The sequence below is a fragment of the Anguilla anguilla genome, chromosome 18, assembly GCF_013347855.1.
Source record: "Anguilla anguilla isolate fAngAng1 chromosome 18, fAngAng1.pri, whole genome shotgun sequence".
Classification (NCBI taxonomy): Eukaryota; Metazoa; Chordata; class Actinopteri; order Anguilliformes; family Anguillidae; genus Anguilla; species Anguilla anguilla.
Window position 1 is genome coordinate 29,069,839 of NC_049218.1, and position 15,139 is coordinate 29,084,977.

At 45.2% G+C, this 15,139-nt stretch overlaps 2 protein-coding genes across 5 annotated transcripts; both read right to left on the bottom strand.

Moving 5' to 3' along the window:
• Positions 1 to 334: 334 nt before the first annotated feature.
• LOC118217825 (calcium homeostasis modulator protein 1-like) lies at positions 335 to 4,521 on the bottom strand. The gene is made up of 2 exons (XM_035399886.1): positions 3,880 to 4,521; positions 335 to 2,889 (listed from the first exon to the last, which is right to left on the bottom strand). Exons 1-2 carry the CDS (start codon positions 4,426 to 4,428, stop codon positions 2,389 to 2,391), a joined length of 1,050 nt encoding a protein of 349 aa, XP_035255777.1. The 5' UTR covers positions 4,429 to 4,521; the 3' UTR covers positions 335 to 2,388.
• Positions 4,522 to 5,771: 1,250 nt separating this feature from the next.
• Positions 5,772 to 9,102, bottom strand: calhm3 (calcium homeostasis modulator 3). 4 transcript variants are annotated; one of them, XM_035399803.1, is made up of 4 exons: positions 8,845 to 9,101; positions 8,279 to 8,571; positions 7,218 to 7,473; positions 5,780 to 6,870 (listed from the first exon to the last, which is right to left on the bottom strand). In XM_035399803.1, the coding sequence occupies exons 2-4, from the start codon at positions 8,563 to 8,565 to the stop codon at positions 6,424 to 6,426; spliced, it is 990 nt and encodes a 329-aa protein (XP_035255694.1). In that variant the 5' UTR covers positions 8,566 to 8,571; positions 8,845 to 9,101; the 3' UTR covers positions 5,780 to 6,423. The 4 variants fall into 4 exon arrangements, with proteins under 4 accessions (XP_035255695.1, XP_035255694.1, XP_035255693.1 ...); XM_035399802.1 differs by having other exon boundaries at positions 5,782 to 6,870; positions 8,279 to 8,921; positions 9,029 to 9,089; XM_035399804.1 differs by lacking the exon at positions 8,279 to 8,571 and having other exon boundaries at positions 5,772 to 6,870; positions 7,218 to 7,459; positions 8,845 to 9,102.
• Between the last annotated feature and the right edge of the window lie 6,037 nt (positions 9,103 to 15,139).

Genomic DNA, 15,139 nt, shown 5'->3' on the forward strand with positions numbered 1-15,139 from the left:
AGCTTAAAGAAATTAATCATGGACTGAGGTAATTTAGAGAGCTATTTCTCATCATGCGAGCCAGATATGTTTTGAGCATGAGAGTGTCACCCAGGAAGTGACCTCATTTCCATGGAGAATTCAAATGCTCTCGGAGGCTGTGGCTTCTCACTGCCTGAATGCTGCTCATCCCACGCATGGCAGGAGCGCTGTGTAGTCATTCTGCATTCTTTAGAGCTCTTTCTTTGGTTAGGCGTGGGCTAAACGCACAACCTGACCTTCACAAAGGACTGGATGAAAGCCGCATGCAGACACACAATGCTCAGGGACACACCCAGAAACAGAAGGTGACTGAAAGCTTTATTGATGTCCGTTTGTAGTGGACAGCATCTTTAACATGAAAACAGACTCACTGGGTTAACATGAAACAGCTTCAATGGGTTAACATGAAACAGCTTCACTGGGTTAACATGAAAACAGCTTCACTGGGTTAACATGAAAACAGCTTCACTGGGTCAACAACAGCGTCGTCACACAAGCAACCTGGCGGTGGGAGGTGAGACAGGTGAACAGGTGAAACAGGTGAACAGTATTGCAGTAGCAGGTGAGACAGGCGAACAGTATGGCAGTAGCAGGTGAGACAGGTGAACAGTTTTGCAGTAGCAGGTGAGACAGGTGAACAGTATGGCAGTAGCAGGTGAGACAGGTGAACAGTATGGCAGTAGCAGGTGAAACAGGTGAACAGTATGGCAGTAGCAGGTGAGACAGGTGAACAGTATGGCAGTAGCAGGTGAGACAGGTGAACAGTATTGCAGTAGCAGGTGAAACAGGTGAACAGTATGGCAGTAGCAGGTGAGACAGGTGAACAGTATGGCAGTAGCAGGTGAAACAGGTGAACAGTATGGCAGTAGCAGGTGAGACAGGTGAACAGTATGGCAGTAGCAGGTGAAACAGGTGAACAGTATGGCAGTGGGAGGTGAAACAGGTGAACAGTATGGCAATGGGAGGTGAGACAAATGAACAGTATGGCAATGGGAAGTGGGACAGGTGAACAGTGTGGCAGTAGCAGAAGAGAGAGGTAAACAGGTGAGACAGGTGAACAGTATGGCAATGGAAAGTGAGACAGGTGAACAATGTGGCAGTCGCAGGTGAGAGAGGTAAACAGCTGAGACAGGTGGACAGTATGGCAGTAGCAGGTGAGACAGGTGAACAGTATAGCAGTAGCAGGTGAGACAGGTGGACAGTATGCCAGTGGGAGGTGAGACAGGTGAACAGTATGGCAGGTGTTAGTGTAAAGGTATGGCATAAGAAAGAACAGCACTCACACAGTCCTTATGAAAAGCATGATGGGCTAGGACTCACATCTCCAACAAAAGACACGTCCCTTTAGTCAGGGGTGTTAGCATGTGTTTACCTTCTCATAGTGGAGCAACCATGGACAAGATCAACAAATCCTCAGCCTTTTTCACCAGTAATCCTCTGATCTGGGCCTCATGAGAAAGGAAAACCTCAGCAGTTACAAGAGAACGGTTAGTCTCCAGCTTTCAAACACAAACGATCTTGTGTTGGGAATTCTACCTCATTAGGCAATAGTTTGTGTAATACACAAAACTGAAATGTTGAGGATGAAAATGCTCATTATTTCAAACTATATTGACCAAGTGATTTGATTACTGTAAGTTTGGTTACTTTAATCTCATTTTTTAATTCAACCTGTTGTTGTTAGGCGAGAACTAAGGCACACTTACAGGTACATTTCCAAAAGTTCAAGAAGCATGGATAGCAAAATCGAAAACCAGCGAATGAAACTGCGTGTTTTGCATTCCCACAGTACATCACATTTCCAGGATTCAGATGTGGCAGATTCAAGCAAACCGTGCTCAGGCTTGAATAATTACGCACTTTGACAACAAAGTTAGACTGAAGATACCACCACAGCCTGGCAAAGGGACCACAGCCCTGCTGACCGGCAACACGCCCCTTTCACACAGCACTTTACCCACTAACACAAGCGCCATGCAAGCAGCTTCATTAGTATTGCAGAACGTTGCTCAGAACCTTCATCCCCATGGACATGCTTCTCTTATCTTCAGCACTAGGAACCAAGCTGGTGTTCTACAAATGTAGGGCAACGCAACACAATATGAGGTAAAGAGGTCTCTTAGTTCTATAAATGCCACCAAAACCTCTGACCACCTACGTCAGACTCACTAGAGACTATATGGCTCAGTATTTCTATGAGGTTAACAGCAAATCTACGTTTTGATGTGACCCTCTCAGCATTTGAAGCCAACAACTCAAGCTTCGTTTTTTTGCACATAGACAAAAATGAAAGTGTCCCGCCTGCCCAACAGACAGAGATTTATGCTCTCGTCCCAAAGCTGACTACGTCCTTTGAGCCGGAGAAGTTCAGACCTTACTGTAGTAGGCCGCCCACTCTCTCTTCGGCGGGACGGGCGAGTGGCAGCCGTTCGGCAGCCCGTTGGGTGCCGTCTCGTCGGCGCCCCCGTGGGGCAGCGTCTCGTCCCGCAGGCTGAGGGACGGCTTGCAGGTGTGCCAGTTCCACAGGACTTTGTTCATGTCCTCCTGCGCCCGGATGCCCAGCAGCTTCTCTTCCTCGCCCTTCTCGTCCTCCTCCTCCTTGCAGCCGTCCTCCTTCTTCTTGCCGGACCGGTGGCTGTGGAAGCTGTGGATCTCCCCGCTCATGCTCTCGAAGTACTGCTGGATGCAGATCTTGGCGAAGCTCTTGGCGTGCTCCGTGCAGGTCTCGTCGAACATCTTGCGCTCGATGTCGATGTAGTGCGACCAGTACTTGGTCTTCAGGAAAGCCGCTTGAGAGAAGCAGGGTCGGACGGCCCTCACCATGAAGGCCAGCGAGGTCATCAGCAGCAGAAAGAGCCAGCCGAAAGCCTGCAAGAGTCCATTCCATTACATTCACAGGCTGCAGCTCGCATGGCTGTCTATCCTGCTCATTTCTGACCTGGGACAGAACACTAGTGCACAGCTCCAGTCCAGCAGGGCTGGTCCGCATCCTCGTTTTTATTCCAACCAATTAAACCTCCCTTAGTTTCAGTTTCCTGATGGACCCATAAACTATGCTGGTCCACTCCGGTACATGAGCACAGTAACATCTCTAGGATACACTGGCAGTCTGCAGTTGTAGTTGGTACTTATGCAGATGGTAAATAAAATGGTACCCATTTTATTTGCTGACTGATACTTTACAACAGGCAGGCCAGTGGAGGATGGGCTCCCCCTGTATAGTCAGGTTCCTCTCAAGATTTCTTCCCATCGGGGAGTTTTTTCTCACCGCCGTTTGAGGGTTTTCTCCCCACTGGGAGTTTATACCTCATGTACTTGCTTTTTGGGGGTTCAGGCCTGGTGTTTGCTCTGTTTGCTCTTTTTTCTCTGGCTCTTGCCTTGCTACTCTGTAAAGTGTCATTGTGACAGTTCTCTGTAAAAAACAGTGTTATACAAATAAAATTGAATTGAACAGAATTGTCAGCTCAAGATATGACTGCGCAAATTAAATAACTGAGAGCAGAAGTTGGTACAAAACCCTGAACTGGACTACCCCTGGCTTTGCACCCCTGCAGCAGTTTAAAATATCCTGTCCTGTACATGAGAGAAGCTGTACTAAAGCAACCATTAAAAAGTAATTTTATATGTTAAGTTTACTGGAAAACTCAACAAGATGAAGTTGGAGGTGTGTGTGGCTATTACAGTATAATTTCTCAGATTGGAGACAAAGAGCTCCGAGATTTCAGTTGCTGAACAGTTACCGTAAATCAAAGCAATGAGGGGTCGGAACAGATCAAAAGGAAACAGGCCTAACTAACTTGTACTTATTCTTATCCTCTTAAGCATGTTTAAACTGCTGTGCAATTCGGACTTCTTTACCTGGGATATACAGCGTAGATATCTGGTAACCGCTTCTCTCGAAAAAACTTCGTGGCCGTCAAAAACATCCTTGCAGGGAATTTTGGCCAATAATCTGACCAGCTCGTCGTCCGAAAGGTTGTGATGGCTTCCGTTTGTGAACTGATTTAAGTCTATATCGACGCTAAAAGCACAGAGGATACTCTTCCCGTCCATTAGCGTCACTGCGATCCACACAGCTGGTGCAATGAAGGAACGCTGTGCAATAGAGCAAAACATGTACCGCAGCACGGTCGGGTCTTTTCGCCGCTTCCCCGTCGGTCTCTTCCATTCCTCCGCCAGCATGGACACGTTATTATTCAACACAAATCCCAATAAGAAGAACCAAACCGGTGGAATTATTAACATCCCTATTCCGTATGCGAAATTATACTCCGGTAAACAGGGACAGTTAAACTCAAAAGAGGAGTACAGTTGCGCGCTGGCTAGCGCCATAATTCCACAAATGCCGTTCATGAAAGATTCCTGATTGGATTGCAAAAACTGGAACATCATGCGGAATTTATCCATTTTGGAAACCTTGTGCGTTTTATGTTAATAAAGAAAACTGTCCCGTTAAAAGGATAACTGCGAGCGATGTGCGGCGCCTGTGTGGAGATAAAACTAAATTTAGGAGATAAGAAACAAGTAGCCTATCCCTCAAAATGAAAGTTACCTAGCTGCTAATATCAACCAAATAATGTGCATTTACACGTCATATTTCTAAATGATATTTAGAAATAACCAAATATGATATATTGTTCCAAAATATATAAAATGAGTTTTTTCCAAAAAGAAATATGAATTACTCACACCTGTCCTCCTGAGTGTAGATAACTAATCGGTAACAAAAAAAATTCAGTCACGCGTGCATGGGAAAACTCCTGTTTAAGCTGTAGTTCATAGTCTTTAGTTCATAATGGACACAAAGTCATCATCCCCTCCCCCCGTTTTTTATGGATACCGATGGAGGGGAACCGAGTCCGCGACGCCCCGCCTTTGGAAAACACCTGTTGCGGTCTCGTCTATTTATCAAGAGTATTATGGATATTGGCGGTTGAGAAGGGATGACGGGTAGGCTAATTGTGTTATATCAATGAACATGGAATACGCCGTGGTCTGTCCACGCATTGTTAGATTAATTATTTTTTTAAAAGGTGATCTGTAATATAACAAATGGTCAATTTTATCCGACTGTGAGATTTTTGTACTAGATTATAATTATTAGTTTGCAATCACTTTTGTAGGACGATATCGTTGCTTTACAATAGCAATCTTTACGCCAGGAGGTTTATGACCTCTATAATTTTAGCATCAAAACTGCGGCAGCAAATCAGTAAATCACTTTTTAAAATATTAGAACTTGTGCCTACAAAGTAACACGTTACGTAAGAAAATTACACCCGTGACAGACAACACATTTAACCTGTATAATAATAATCATAATAATAATAATAATTATTATTATTAAGAACATATGTCACTGTAAGTACTTGCCACGAAGAGGGTAAAGACGAGACACAGGACACATCATGTCAAAACCGCCCAAAAAAACCGGGAACCAGTCCACGCGGTTGCGCTCGGCTTCTTTCCCAGACCTTACGGAGCTATCACTCCTGAGTCATGGCAAAGTGTAAGAATGTGAAGATTCATGTCCGTCGAGTTTTTTAAAGCTGTTTTTACAAAGGACATTAACAGGAAGCTGAATATTGAACGCTGATTGGAAAAGAATGGTCTTCTATCAGGGTGCATTCTTGCCTGTCTTGTGTGTCACACCCCTGTTTGAACACATAAAGATAGAACGTGCCTGAAAGTCAGCAATCCGTGCCCGAAGTGAATATACTGATGCACTTCAAAAAAGGACTATCGGCCTTTTAGATCAAATATGTGAACAAGGTGTTCTGCCCAAACCCTGTAACGCTTTAACCCCTTTAACTGCATTCTTTTTATGAGTGCGCATGGAAACACGGATTTATAAATGCTTAGTGGACGGTTAAGTTAGTGAAAACACGCTGTTATAAAAGGCATATATTTTACTATAAATGCAATGAATCAAGAGAAAACGACATCTCTGTAACCTGCCTTGCCCACAGAGATGAGGAAGGCGAAGTAAGACATGCAAAATAAGTTTAAACAACATCCCAGCGCATTCAAATGATCTCTGGTCAAAATCAAATGCTCACAGGTGAACACAGGGCAATACAGAGAGTAACATGTCCCGAGTATTAGTCTCAGAGTTTCTATATCACTCTATGCACAGATCAATTAAGTATATTTGAGCGCACACACACACATACAATGTTAATGATGTCATTTTCAAACCTTTTGACTATAGACAAGCATTTCATATTTCTCTCTTTTTCTTTAGCAGAAAACAGGAGTGAAGTCTCAATTAAATATTAAGAGAATTATGAGAATTAGGTTTAAGAAAACAAGGCTTCTAGTATTAATGAAATTACATGCATGGCTATACAGCATGTCTGTGGGATTAAGGCAGCCAGTTGAGTGTGTTCTCCTGAGGGGCCCCTACACGTCGGAGTACACGGCCCTTCCTTCTCTGTCCTCCCACGTGATGTAGACTTTGGGCCGGTACGCGATCTTGGTCACGTCCAGCTCCGGCTTGCAGCCGTACCAGGTGTTCAGGATGTGGTCCACCTGGTCGTGCCTGGTGATGCCGTGCAGGCGCTCGTGCTCCTCCTCCTCCTCCTCCTCTTCCTCCTTGGTCCTGACGGGCGGGCGGGGCAGGCGGAGCCACACGTCCTCCCGCATGCCCTCGAAGAACTGCACCACGCACTTGCGGGCGAAGACGCGGGCGTGCAGGACGCAGGTCTCGTCGAACAGCTTCTGCTCGATGTCCAGGTAGTTGCTCCAGTAGCGCGTCTGCAGGAAGTTGGCTTGGTTGAAGCAGGGCTTGATGAATCGCCCCAGGGCCCCCAGGAGAATGAGGAAGAGGAGGATAGACCAGCCGATGGCCTGCAGAAGGGGGTACAGCACAGCAGACTTCATTATGAATCTGTCACATATACCCACTGTGTAATCATTACTGACCCTCTTACATTCGACCAAAAACATAACGCCACATTTAAAGATCCATCAAAAAACAGCTTGTACTAGTCATACAGTAAGGTGCCATCAGCGACTCACTTGTTCGAACCGATCAGATTTTTCTGTGGAGAGTCTATATTACTGATCTGTCCAGAAAAGTTCATTTTAACTGCGCCCATCGGGTTCGTGAACCCTGGCCATTCCATCAGTAGTTTGGAGACGCGCGGCGCTATGTCAGAAACATAAAAGCAGGTCCTGAGAGGGGCCAGCCTCACCTGCGAGTAGCAGCGCACGTAGCGGGACACGGCCTTGCGGAAGGTGTTGTTTCTGAAGATGATGTCCTCCTTGCACGGCACCTTGGCCAGTATTTTGACCAAGTCCATGCCGGTGTTGTTGGGTATGCCCGTAAAGTACTTGGGGTCCACGCTCATGCTGAAGGCGCAGATGAAGCACTTCCCGTCCAGGAGAGTGACCAGGATCCAGACCATGGGAGCCAGCATGGCCCTCTGCATCATGGCTGAAAACAGGTACCTGCCAGAGCCATGCAGAGCGTCATCCCGCCATTTTGAATGCAGAGCTTAACATCCGACATTCACACTAAAGAGCGTCGCATACTTGGATTAAAAACACACACACACACCGTTTACTGTACACCCCTAACCATAGCTGGACAGGTTTTCGGATGAAGACAGTCAAATGTACTGCAATGACAATAGTGCCCCAGCCCACAATCATCCATCAAATAGCCTAGCTGTAACTTTTCATTCTTGTGAAGTGTACTGACGTTGAAAAGATAACAGCGGTCATTCGAACACATAGAACGACAAGAAAGAACAGCTGCGATTCAAAGCTCCTTTTATATGTTTGTTTGCCAACTAATTTTTCAGTCAAGATGCACAGGTTTCACCACAGCAGGTGGTCGGACGGTTGTTGCTATGAAACGCCAGTTCCGGCATACACTGCCAGGTGAAAGGGTCATCCACCTATTGTCACTTTGCATGCGAGGTGTGTCTGAGTTTCCCACTAGATAACATAATCTGCACTGCACTAGACTGACTTAATCCATGCTGGCCAAAACATACTTACTCATCACTGAAGTGAAATGGTACATTTTCCCCTAAAACAAACAGCTACCAAAGTTATTTTCTTTAGTTATTGATGTTTCCATGTGATTAACCCCATGTTAATAGTAAATAATACTGATAATAATAAAATTATATATATATGTATATACACACACACACACACACACACACACACACACACACACACACACATATATATATATATATATATATATATAGAGAGAGAGAGAGAGAGAGAGAGAATTACTTACTTGACAACAGCTGGATTTTTCCCCCTCTTCCCGACTGGTCTCAGCCATTCGTCCAGCATTACTCCCGTGTGCCGATTTATTAAAATCCCCAATAAAAACAATATTATCGGCGGTACAAACATTACACCCAGGGCATACATTTTGTTATATTGCGGAATGCAAGGGCAGTTGAAGTCGAAGCTAGTGTACAACTTCACGCTAATTAAGGCGAGTATGACGCAAATTCCGTTGGAAATGGACTCGGAGTTTGACTGGAAGTATTGCAGCACTAACTTTAAACGTTCCATCGTGTCCTGATTTGAAACACAGTTACAGTTGCAATGCAATTATACAATAATAGGAATATTGAGCACCCGTGTACTAGCCTGTATTAGCCTACTTTGGCCGGGTTTCTTCCAAAAAGAAATCGCGTTATTAGAATGAATATTTCTATATATGTTTTCGATTTATATTCTGGTTCTTGTCGAGGCTATTAACTCCGTAAATCTGCCGTATTTATCCGCTCTGATCCAGAGCGATTTAAGATTTTAAAAAAAGTGGGACTTTATAAAGCAATTTCACAGTACCGTTCAAATCCTTCGATGTAAAATCAATTTACTGCCGTTGAATGGTTTCCTTATTAGGCTACTTCCCTTGTCCTGCTCTGCAACAACGACAAAACGTTATAAAATTACGTAGAAATCTTCAGGAGACTATTGTAGCCTACTAGAAAATACGCCAGAGTAGGCTACTAAACGCGTAACTCTGCACCTGCTGGATGAGACACCGCCCACATCTCCATTCTGACATCTGCAGGAAATCTCCCACGTTAGAGTGGACAGATCCGTACACAAATTAGTTTATTTTCCTCTCCTCCGTATTTGCGTAATTCAGGCCACTGGTGCATTGGCGAAATTTCATTAAAACTCCTAAAAATCGGGATGGTTGGTGTGGCATGCCCCATACCTATACAGAACCTAGAGTTTCGAAGTTTTCAGGGTTTCCAACGTACACAAATAACCACAATGACCACAGACTCTCACACTCTTCTGACCTCATGTAAACAGACTTAATACACAAACAACTTCACACGTCCACACAATAAAGCCCCACAATAGTTTGATTTTGTATTTTCTTCTCCTTCTTTCTTGAATTTATTTCCTGATTACATCATCACAAACGCTCCAGTACCACAATCAATAATTCTCCCCACTGGACATTTATCTACATCAGCCAATAACACCTTTGAATCTTGAAAGTACCCAATTGTTTGCAGGATACTCGGATATACACGCAAAATGGACATACAAGGAATTGCAAACATTTTTAAAAACTTTGCGGTCGCCATATTTTGTTTGTGTTGAAGCTAGCTTGTTTGCTAACTAATAATAAGAAAAAAATAAATAAACTATTGCTTTTACAGCTGTATAATCTTTGTCTGGAACTTTCACTGCATTATATTTCTGAAATGCATTCTCTATCATTTCACATGTAAACTCCACAAAGTATCTTTTTATGATTAGGGATGGGTGTCCTTCACATTTTGACGATACCCTTTCTATAAAACAATACTTTTCAAAACGGAACCGGTAATTCTATAAAAGAACGCAAAGCCGCGGGAAGTGGGGGTGCTGAGCAGGGAGCACCCCCGCCCCCAGGTTCATGCTACTTCAAGCACAGAGGATAGCAGCACAGCCAACGTTAGCTGCAGTGATTCAGACTACAATGACAGACACGCGTCTCTGGCAATCCTTCAGATTGAAAAGGGCCAGGCCCATATACAATCAACATCAAAAGTAATTCAAAAGTATGCAGCAACCAAGAAGGAAGCTCCAGTTTACCATCTAAATGTAGGGCTACGGTTGATTTATTATTTTGCCTGCTTGGATGTTTTGTTATTCCTTGGCTTTGAGTTGTTTCTGACTAGTCATATTTTAGACCTGCGATAATATTGTACATGGTTGACATAGTAGCTACGCTGACAGTGACGTGCACTGGTGCCCGTGATATTGCTCTTATTGTGCGGTCTACAGCGATGTTGTGTGCGCAATGTCATGGGTGACCACTCGAAGCTATGCCAGCGTGTTCATCCTGATTATTAAAGTACATTCTTAACTATGCCGTTTTCATATTGTCATACTGTTTGGCTGACATGGGGCTGTCAAGATGTGATTTACAATGTTGTATGGAGCCTCCTACAGGACAGCCTCAGACCCTTTACTGCGCTGTTATGCTGATATTTTTCGTTGTGATGATCTGACTTCAGACTTGGCCACCCCTGACTGATTTGTCTAAAATCGCCTATAGTTGCAGTCACTCTATGCAGTCAGCTAGCTATCTAGCTAATGTTGTGGTCTGGTGACAGTTTTGCACGACAAGTGGAGCAGAAAAGGAAAGGAGATTGTAGCAGGGTGGGTTCTCCCTACCTCCCCGCTATGCCATATCTGCCTATATTCCCCGCCTAGCAGCTACCATTCTGGTTGGGTGATTGGCACCTAATTAGATGGCCACTAGGTTATATAAACAGAGCAGAAAATACTACCTGGGTAAGCGTCTCCAGTGTGCATGCAATTCCCTCTACCGTACCTCACTTCCGCTCTTACCGTCTCTCCTCGAGTTCGCCTGTTTGGCTGGAGCTTTGGTTCCACCATAAATTGGTAAATGGTAAATGGACTGCATTTATATAGCGCTTTTATCCAAAGCGCTTTACAATTGTTGCCTCTCATTCACCCATTCACACACACACTAACACACCAACGGTGAAAGGCTGCCATTTAAGGTCCCAATGAGCTCACTGGGAGCAATTAGGGGTTAGGTGTCTTGCTCAGGGACACATCGACACGCCCCGGGGGGGGGGGGGGGGGGGGGGGGGGGGGGGGGGGGGGGGGGGGGGGGGGGGGGGGGGGGGGGGGGGGGGGGAATTTTGACCCCAGTCTAACATGGAAAGAGCATATAAGAAGCATAGTGGAAAAAAGTAAGAAAGTCATTAATGTTATGAGATGTCTTGCTGGGCTGGAATGGGGAGCTGATATAGCGTCATTGAAGTATATATATGTAGCGCTAATCTGGGCAAGAATAGATTATGGTAGTGTGGTGTATGGCTCAGCAGCCAAGACTGTGCTGTCAGACTTGGATGTTGTGCAGGCTCGTGCTCTGAGGATTTGCTTAGGGTCAGTCAAAACGGCGCCAGTGTGTGCTCTGCAAGTTGAGGCAAGAGAAATGCCACTGTGGATTCATAGAAAACATCTGATGGCCAATTACTGGATAAATCTAAAGGCTTTTACATAGTCTATAAGTACAGGGCGCATACGCTGTGCGGACGGACAGTCCGCAGTCATTCGCCCTTTCATAGTCCAGTCGTACCACCGCATACCAAAGCCCTACATTTCCCACAATCTTTGCGCGTCGTTTTCCTTTTCTGACGGAAGTTACAGACTGTAAACAACATGGCCTCGTCCTTGCCCAGCGTTGTGCTTATTTCTCTCCATGAATTGTTGTGCTTCTGAAAATCTTTATAATCCCATTGGGACGAATCGTATAGGTGCCTGTACCTTCTCACCTCTTCAGCCAGTCTCTCTTCAAATGTCGACTCCATGTCTGTTTTGTGTATTCCGCACAGAGACATCACCGCGTGTTTCCGGTGCCACATGAAATGCATGTCAATGTGAAACAGTTTCATACCGAGCCATGATTTCTGTGACACCGGTACACGTACGCTAGGTACGCGCGGTCACAAAAATTCACACGGCGCACGGACCTGCCCAGGCGGACGTACGCTGAGGTCCGCTATTTCGTCATTTTGACCGCGAGGACCCCAGCGGAGCCCGGTCTGTGTATGCTACGTCTGGACCATGAATTGGCCTTAAGGGGACACACAGAAAGTCATCCAACTAAGTGGGTATTGGAGGGTAGTTGGGAGAGGGAAAAAGCACAAAAAATAAGCTTTGGATGGGTAGGCAAGGACGTTGCAGAACAAATGCAAGTTCATGAAATTGAATTTTGTCCAACTGTGTTGTGGCCTGTGAGACCAGTCTGGATGTTGCAAAATGCTTGTGTGGACATGGAACTATTGAATATTAAGCAGAGAAATAAAACAGCAGATTTAGTTCAGGAATATTGCATGCATAGGGACAGGAATTACAGTGATTATTTACGGGTTTTTACAGATGGGTCAAAGGATCCAATAACAGAGGTAACAGGGGCTGCAGTGGTGATTCCCAGTCACCAGACTGGAATCAGTAAGAGAACATCAGATTATTTGAGCGTATATGCTGTTGAGCTAATTGCAGTTCTGTTAGCATTAGAGTGGGTGGAAGAAGTGAATGGCAAATAATATACTCATCTGCTCATCTGTAGTGACTCTGTATCAGCATTGTCAAGCATTAAAACAGGATCAGGAAATAATCACCAAGATATATTATATGAACTGTTATTTAATAATTCAAGGATAACTAATCAAGGGAAAAACATATAGGCTAGTTCATGTGGGTACCAGCACACTCAGGAATCCAGGGAAATGAGAAAGCAGATACATTGGCAAAGGAGGCAGCCAGGAGAGAGTATGTAGACCTTAATGTTAAACTTTCTAAATCAGAGGGGAAAAGCATAGTTTGGAGGGGAGTAATCAAACAATGGCTACAACATTGGGAGAGTGCAACAAAAGGAAGACATTTATATAAAATACAAAATAAAGTAGGAACGGTAAGAAACAGTGGAACCGATAGAAGAGAGCAAGGAATCATGAGTAGATTAAGAATTGGTCACAGCAACTTGAATAGCACACTCTTTATTATAGGAAAACATCCAACTGGCTATTGTGATCAGTACCAGGAGTCAGAAACAGTGGAGCATGTCCTGGTTGTATGCAGGAATTATGATCAAGAAAGAAGGGTAGTTAATGTTTACAGGGTTACGGAGACTAGGAGTGGAGGCAAGGATTACAGATCTGCTTGAATGTGGGGACACGGTGGAGGGAAAGAAGGAGATATTTAGTTTTTTGAGGACAACTGGTACAAGTAAAAGGATATAAGAGAACCAGACAGCAATACATGATTAAATCCAGAAGGAGGTGGTAATGCAACTACAAAGGATGCCAACTGCCATAAAACACCAAAGAAGAAGAAGCTCCCGCATTCTCGCCGGGTAACAATCTTGAGCTGTGGGCGAGCTAACTGCTTATTGCAGCTATCTGCATCTTCTGCCCCTGGACACTCGGAGTGGGCATATTATCAGCTGACGACGCTGTTGCTTTGCTGGGATGCTAACTGCTTTGCTTGGCTTATGGCTTTGATTTGATTATTTGCTTTGCTTATTAACTTGCTGTATTTATTTACTGTTTTTTTTTTGGTTTTTGATTTGCTTTGACACCGTGATAAGCAAGCTGCCTAACCACTAGCTTGATCATGTCTATTATCACCGTGTTTTGGTTTGTTTATATTTGTTCCTTTTGTTCTTTTGGGCCTTGCTTTGGTGAGCTAGCTGTTCAACCACCAGCTTAACCACCTTGCTGGCTCTGTCTTTATATGTTTTTGTTCGCTGAGTTTGGTTGTGGATTACTTCTGTGTTTCGCCATATTGCATCTGCCCAATTAATTAATTTTGTTTTTTTCTTTTGTTGTCCGTGCTGAGGACCCAGGGTGGGACAGGCTAGGCCCCCCGTCAGTGGTGGTGGTATCCCCCTTCACCGTGTGCTGTGTTAAGATCACCCCTATTCACCTTAGAGTGTGTGTGTGTGTGTGTATGGAGCAGGTGTGTGGTGAGTGTGTGTGTGTGTGTGTGTGTGGTGAGTGTGTGTGTGTGTGTCTGTGTATGGAGCATGTGTGTGTGTGTGTGTGTGTGTGTGTGTATGGAGCGTGTGTGTGTGTGAGTGTGTGTGTGTGTGTGTGTATGGAGCATGTGTGTGTGTGTGTGTGTGTGTGGAGCGTGTGTGTGTGTGTGTGTGTGTATGGAGCAGGTGTGTGTGTGTATGGAGCATGTGTGTGTGTGTGTGTGTGTATGGAGCATGTGTGTGGTGAGTGTGTGTGTGTGTGTGGTGAGTGTGTGTGTGTGTGTGTCTGTGTATGGAGTGTGTGTGTGTGTCTGTGTATGGAGCATGTGTGTGTGTGTGTATGGAGCATGTGTGTGTGTGTGTGTATGGAGCATGTGTGTGTGTGTGTATGGAGCGTGTGTGTGTGTGTATGGAGCATGTGTGTGTGTGTATGGAGCGCGCGTGTGTGTGTGAGTGTGTGTGTGTGTGTGTGTGGAGTATGTGTGTGTGTGTGCGTTCTCCTTGCAAGCCTGCCAGCTTGTGCCATACAGCCACTACAGATGATTCAGAATGCCGCTGCCCCACTCATCTACAACCTTCCCAAATTCTCCCACGTCACTCCTCTGCTGCGATCACTCCACTGGCTACCGGTCGCTGCCAGGATCCGGTTCAAAGCCCTGACCCTTGCCTACACTGCAGCCAACAGGACAGCCCCCATCTACTTGCAGGACATGGCTCGATTCTATGTGCCTGCTCGATCACTCCGCTCTGCGGCAGCAGGGCGCCTTGTAACCCCTCCCACCCGCCCAAAGGGATCACAGAGCTTCTCCACCCTAGCTCCCCAGTGGTGGAATGAACTCCCCGTCCCTCTCCGAACCTCCCCCTCACTGCCCATCTTCCGCCGTGGCCTGAAGACTCATCTCTTCAGACTATACCTAGACTAACCACCACCACGCTGTATATTTCACTCTAAATCCCCCCCCCGCACTTGTTACATGTTGCCCCATCCCAGCACTTTTTGGTAATTTGTATTTGTCCTAATACTGTTAGCTTATTCTTCTGCCTAGTTGGCTTTGCAGAGGTTAGGTCTGAATAGCGTTCACTGTGTGAACTAAACTGTGTTCTTGGCTAGAAATA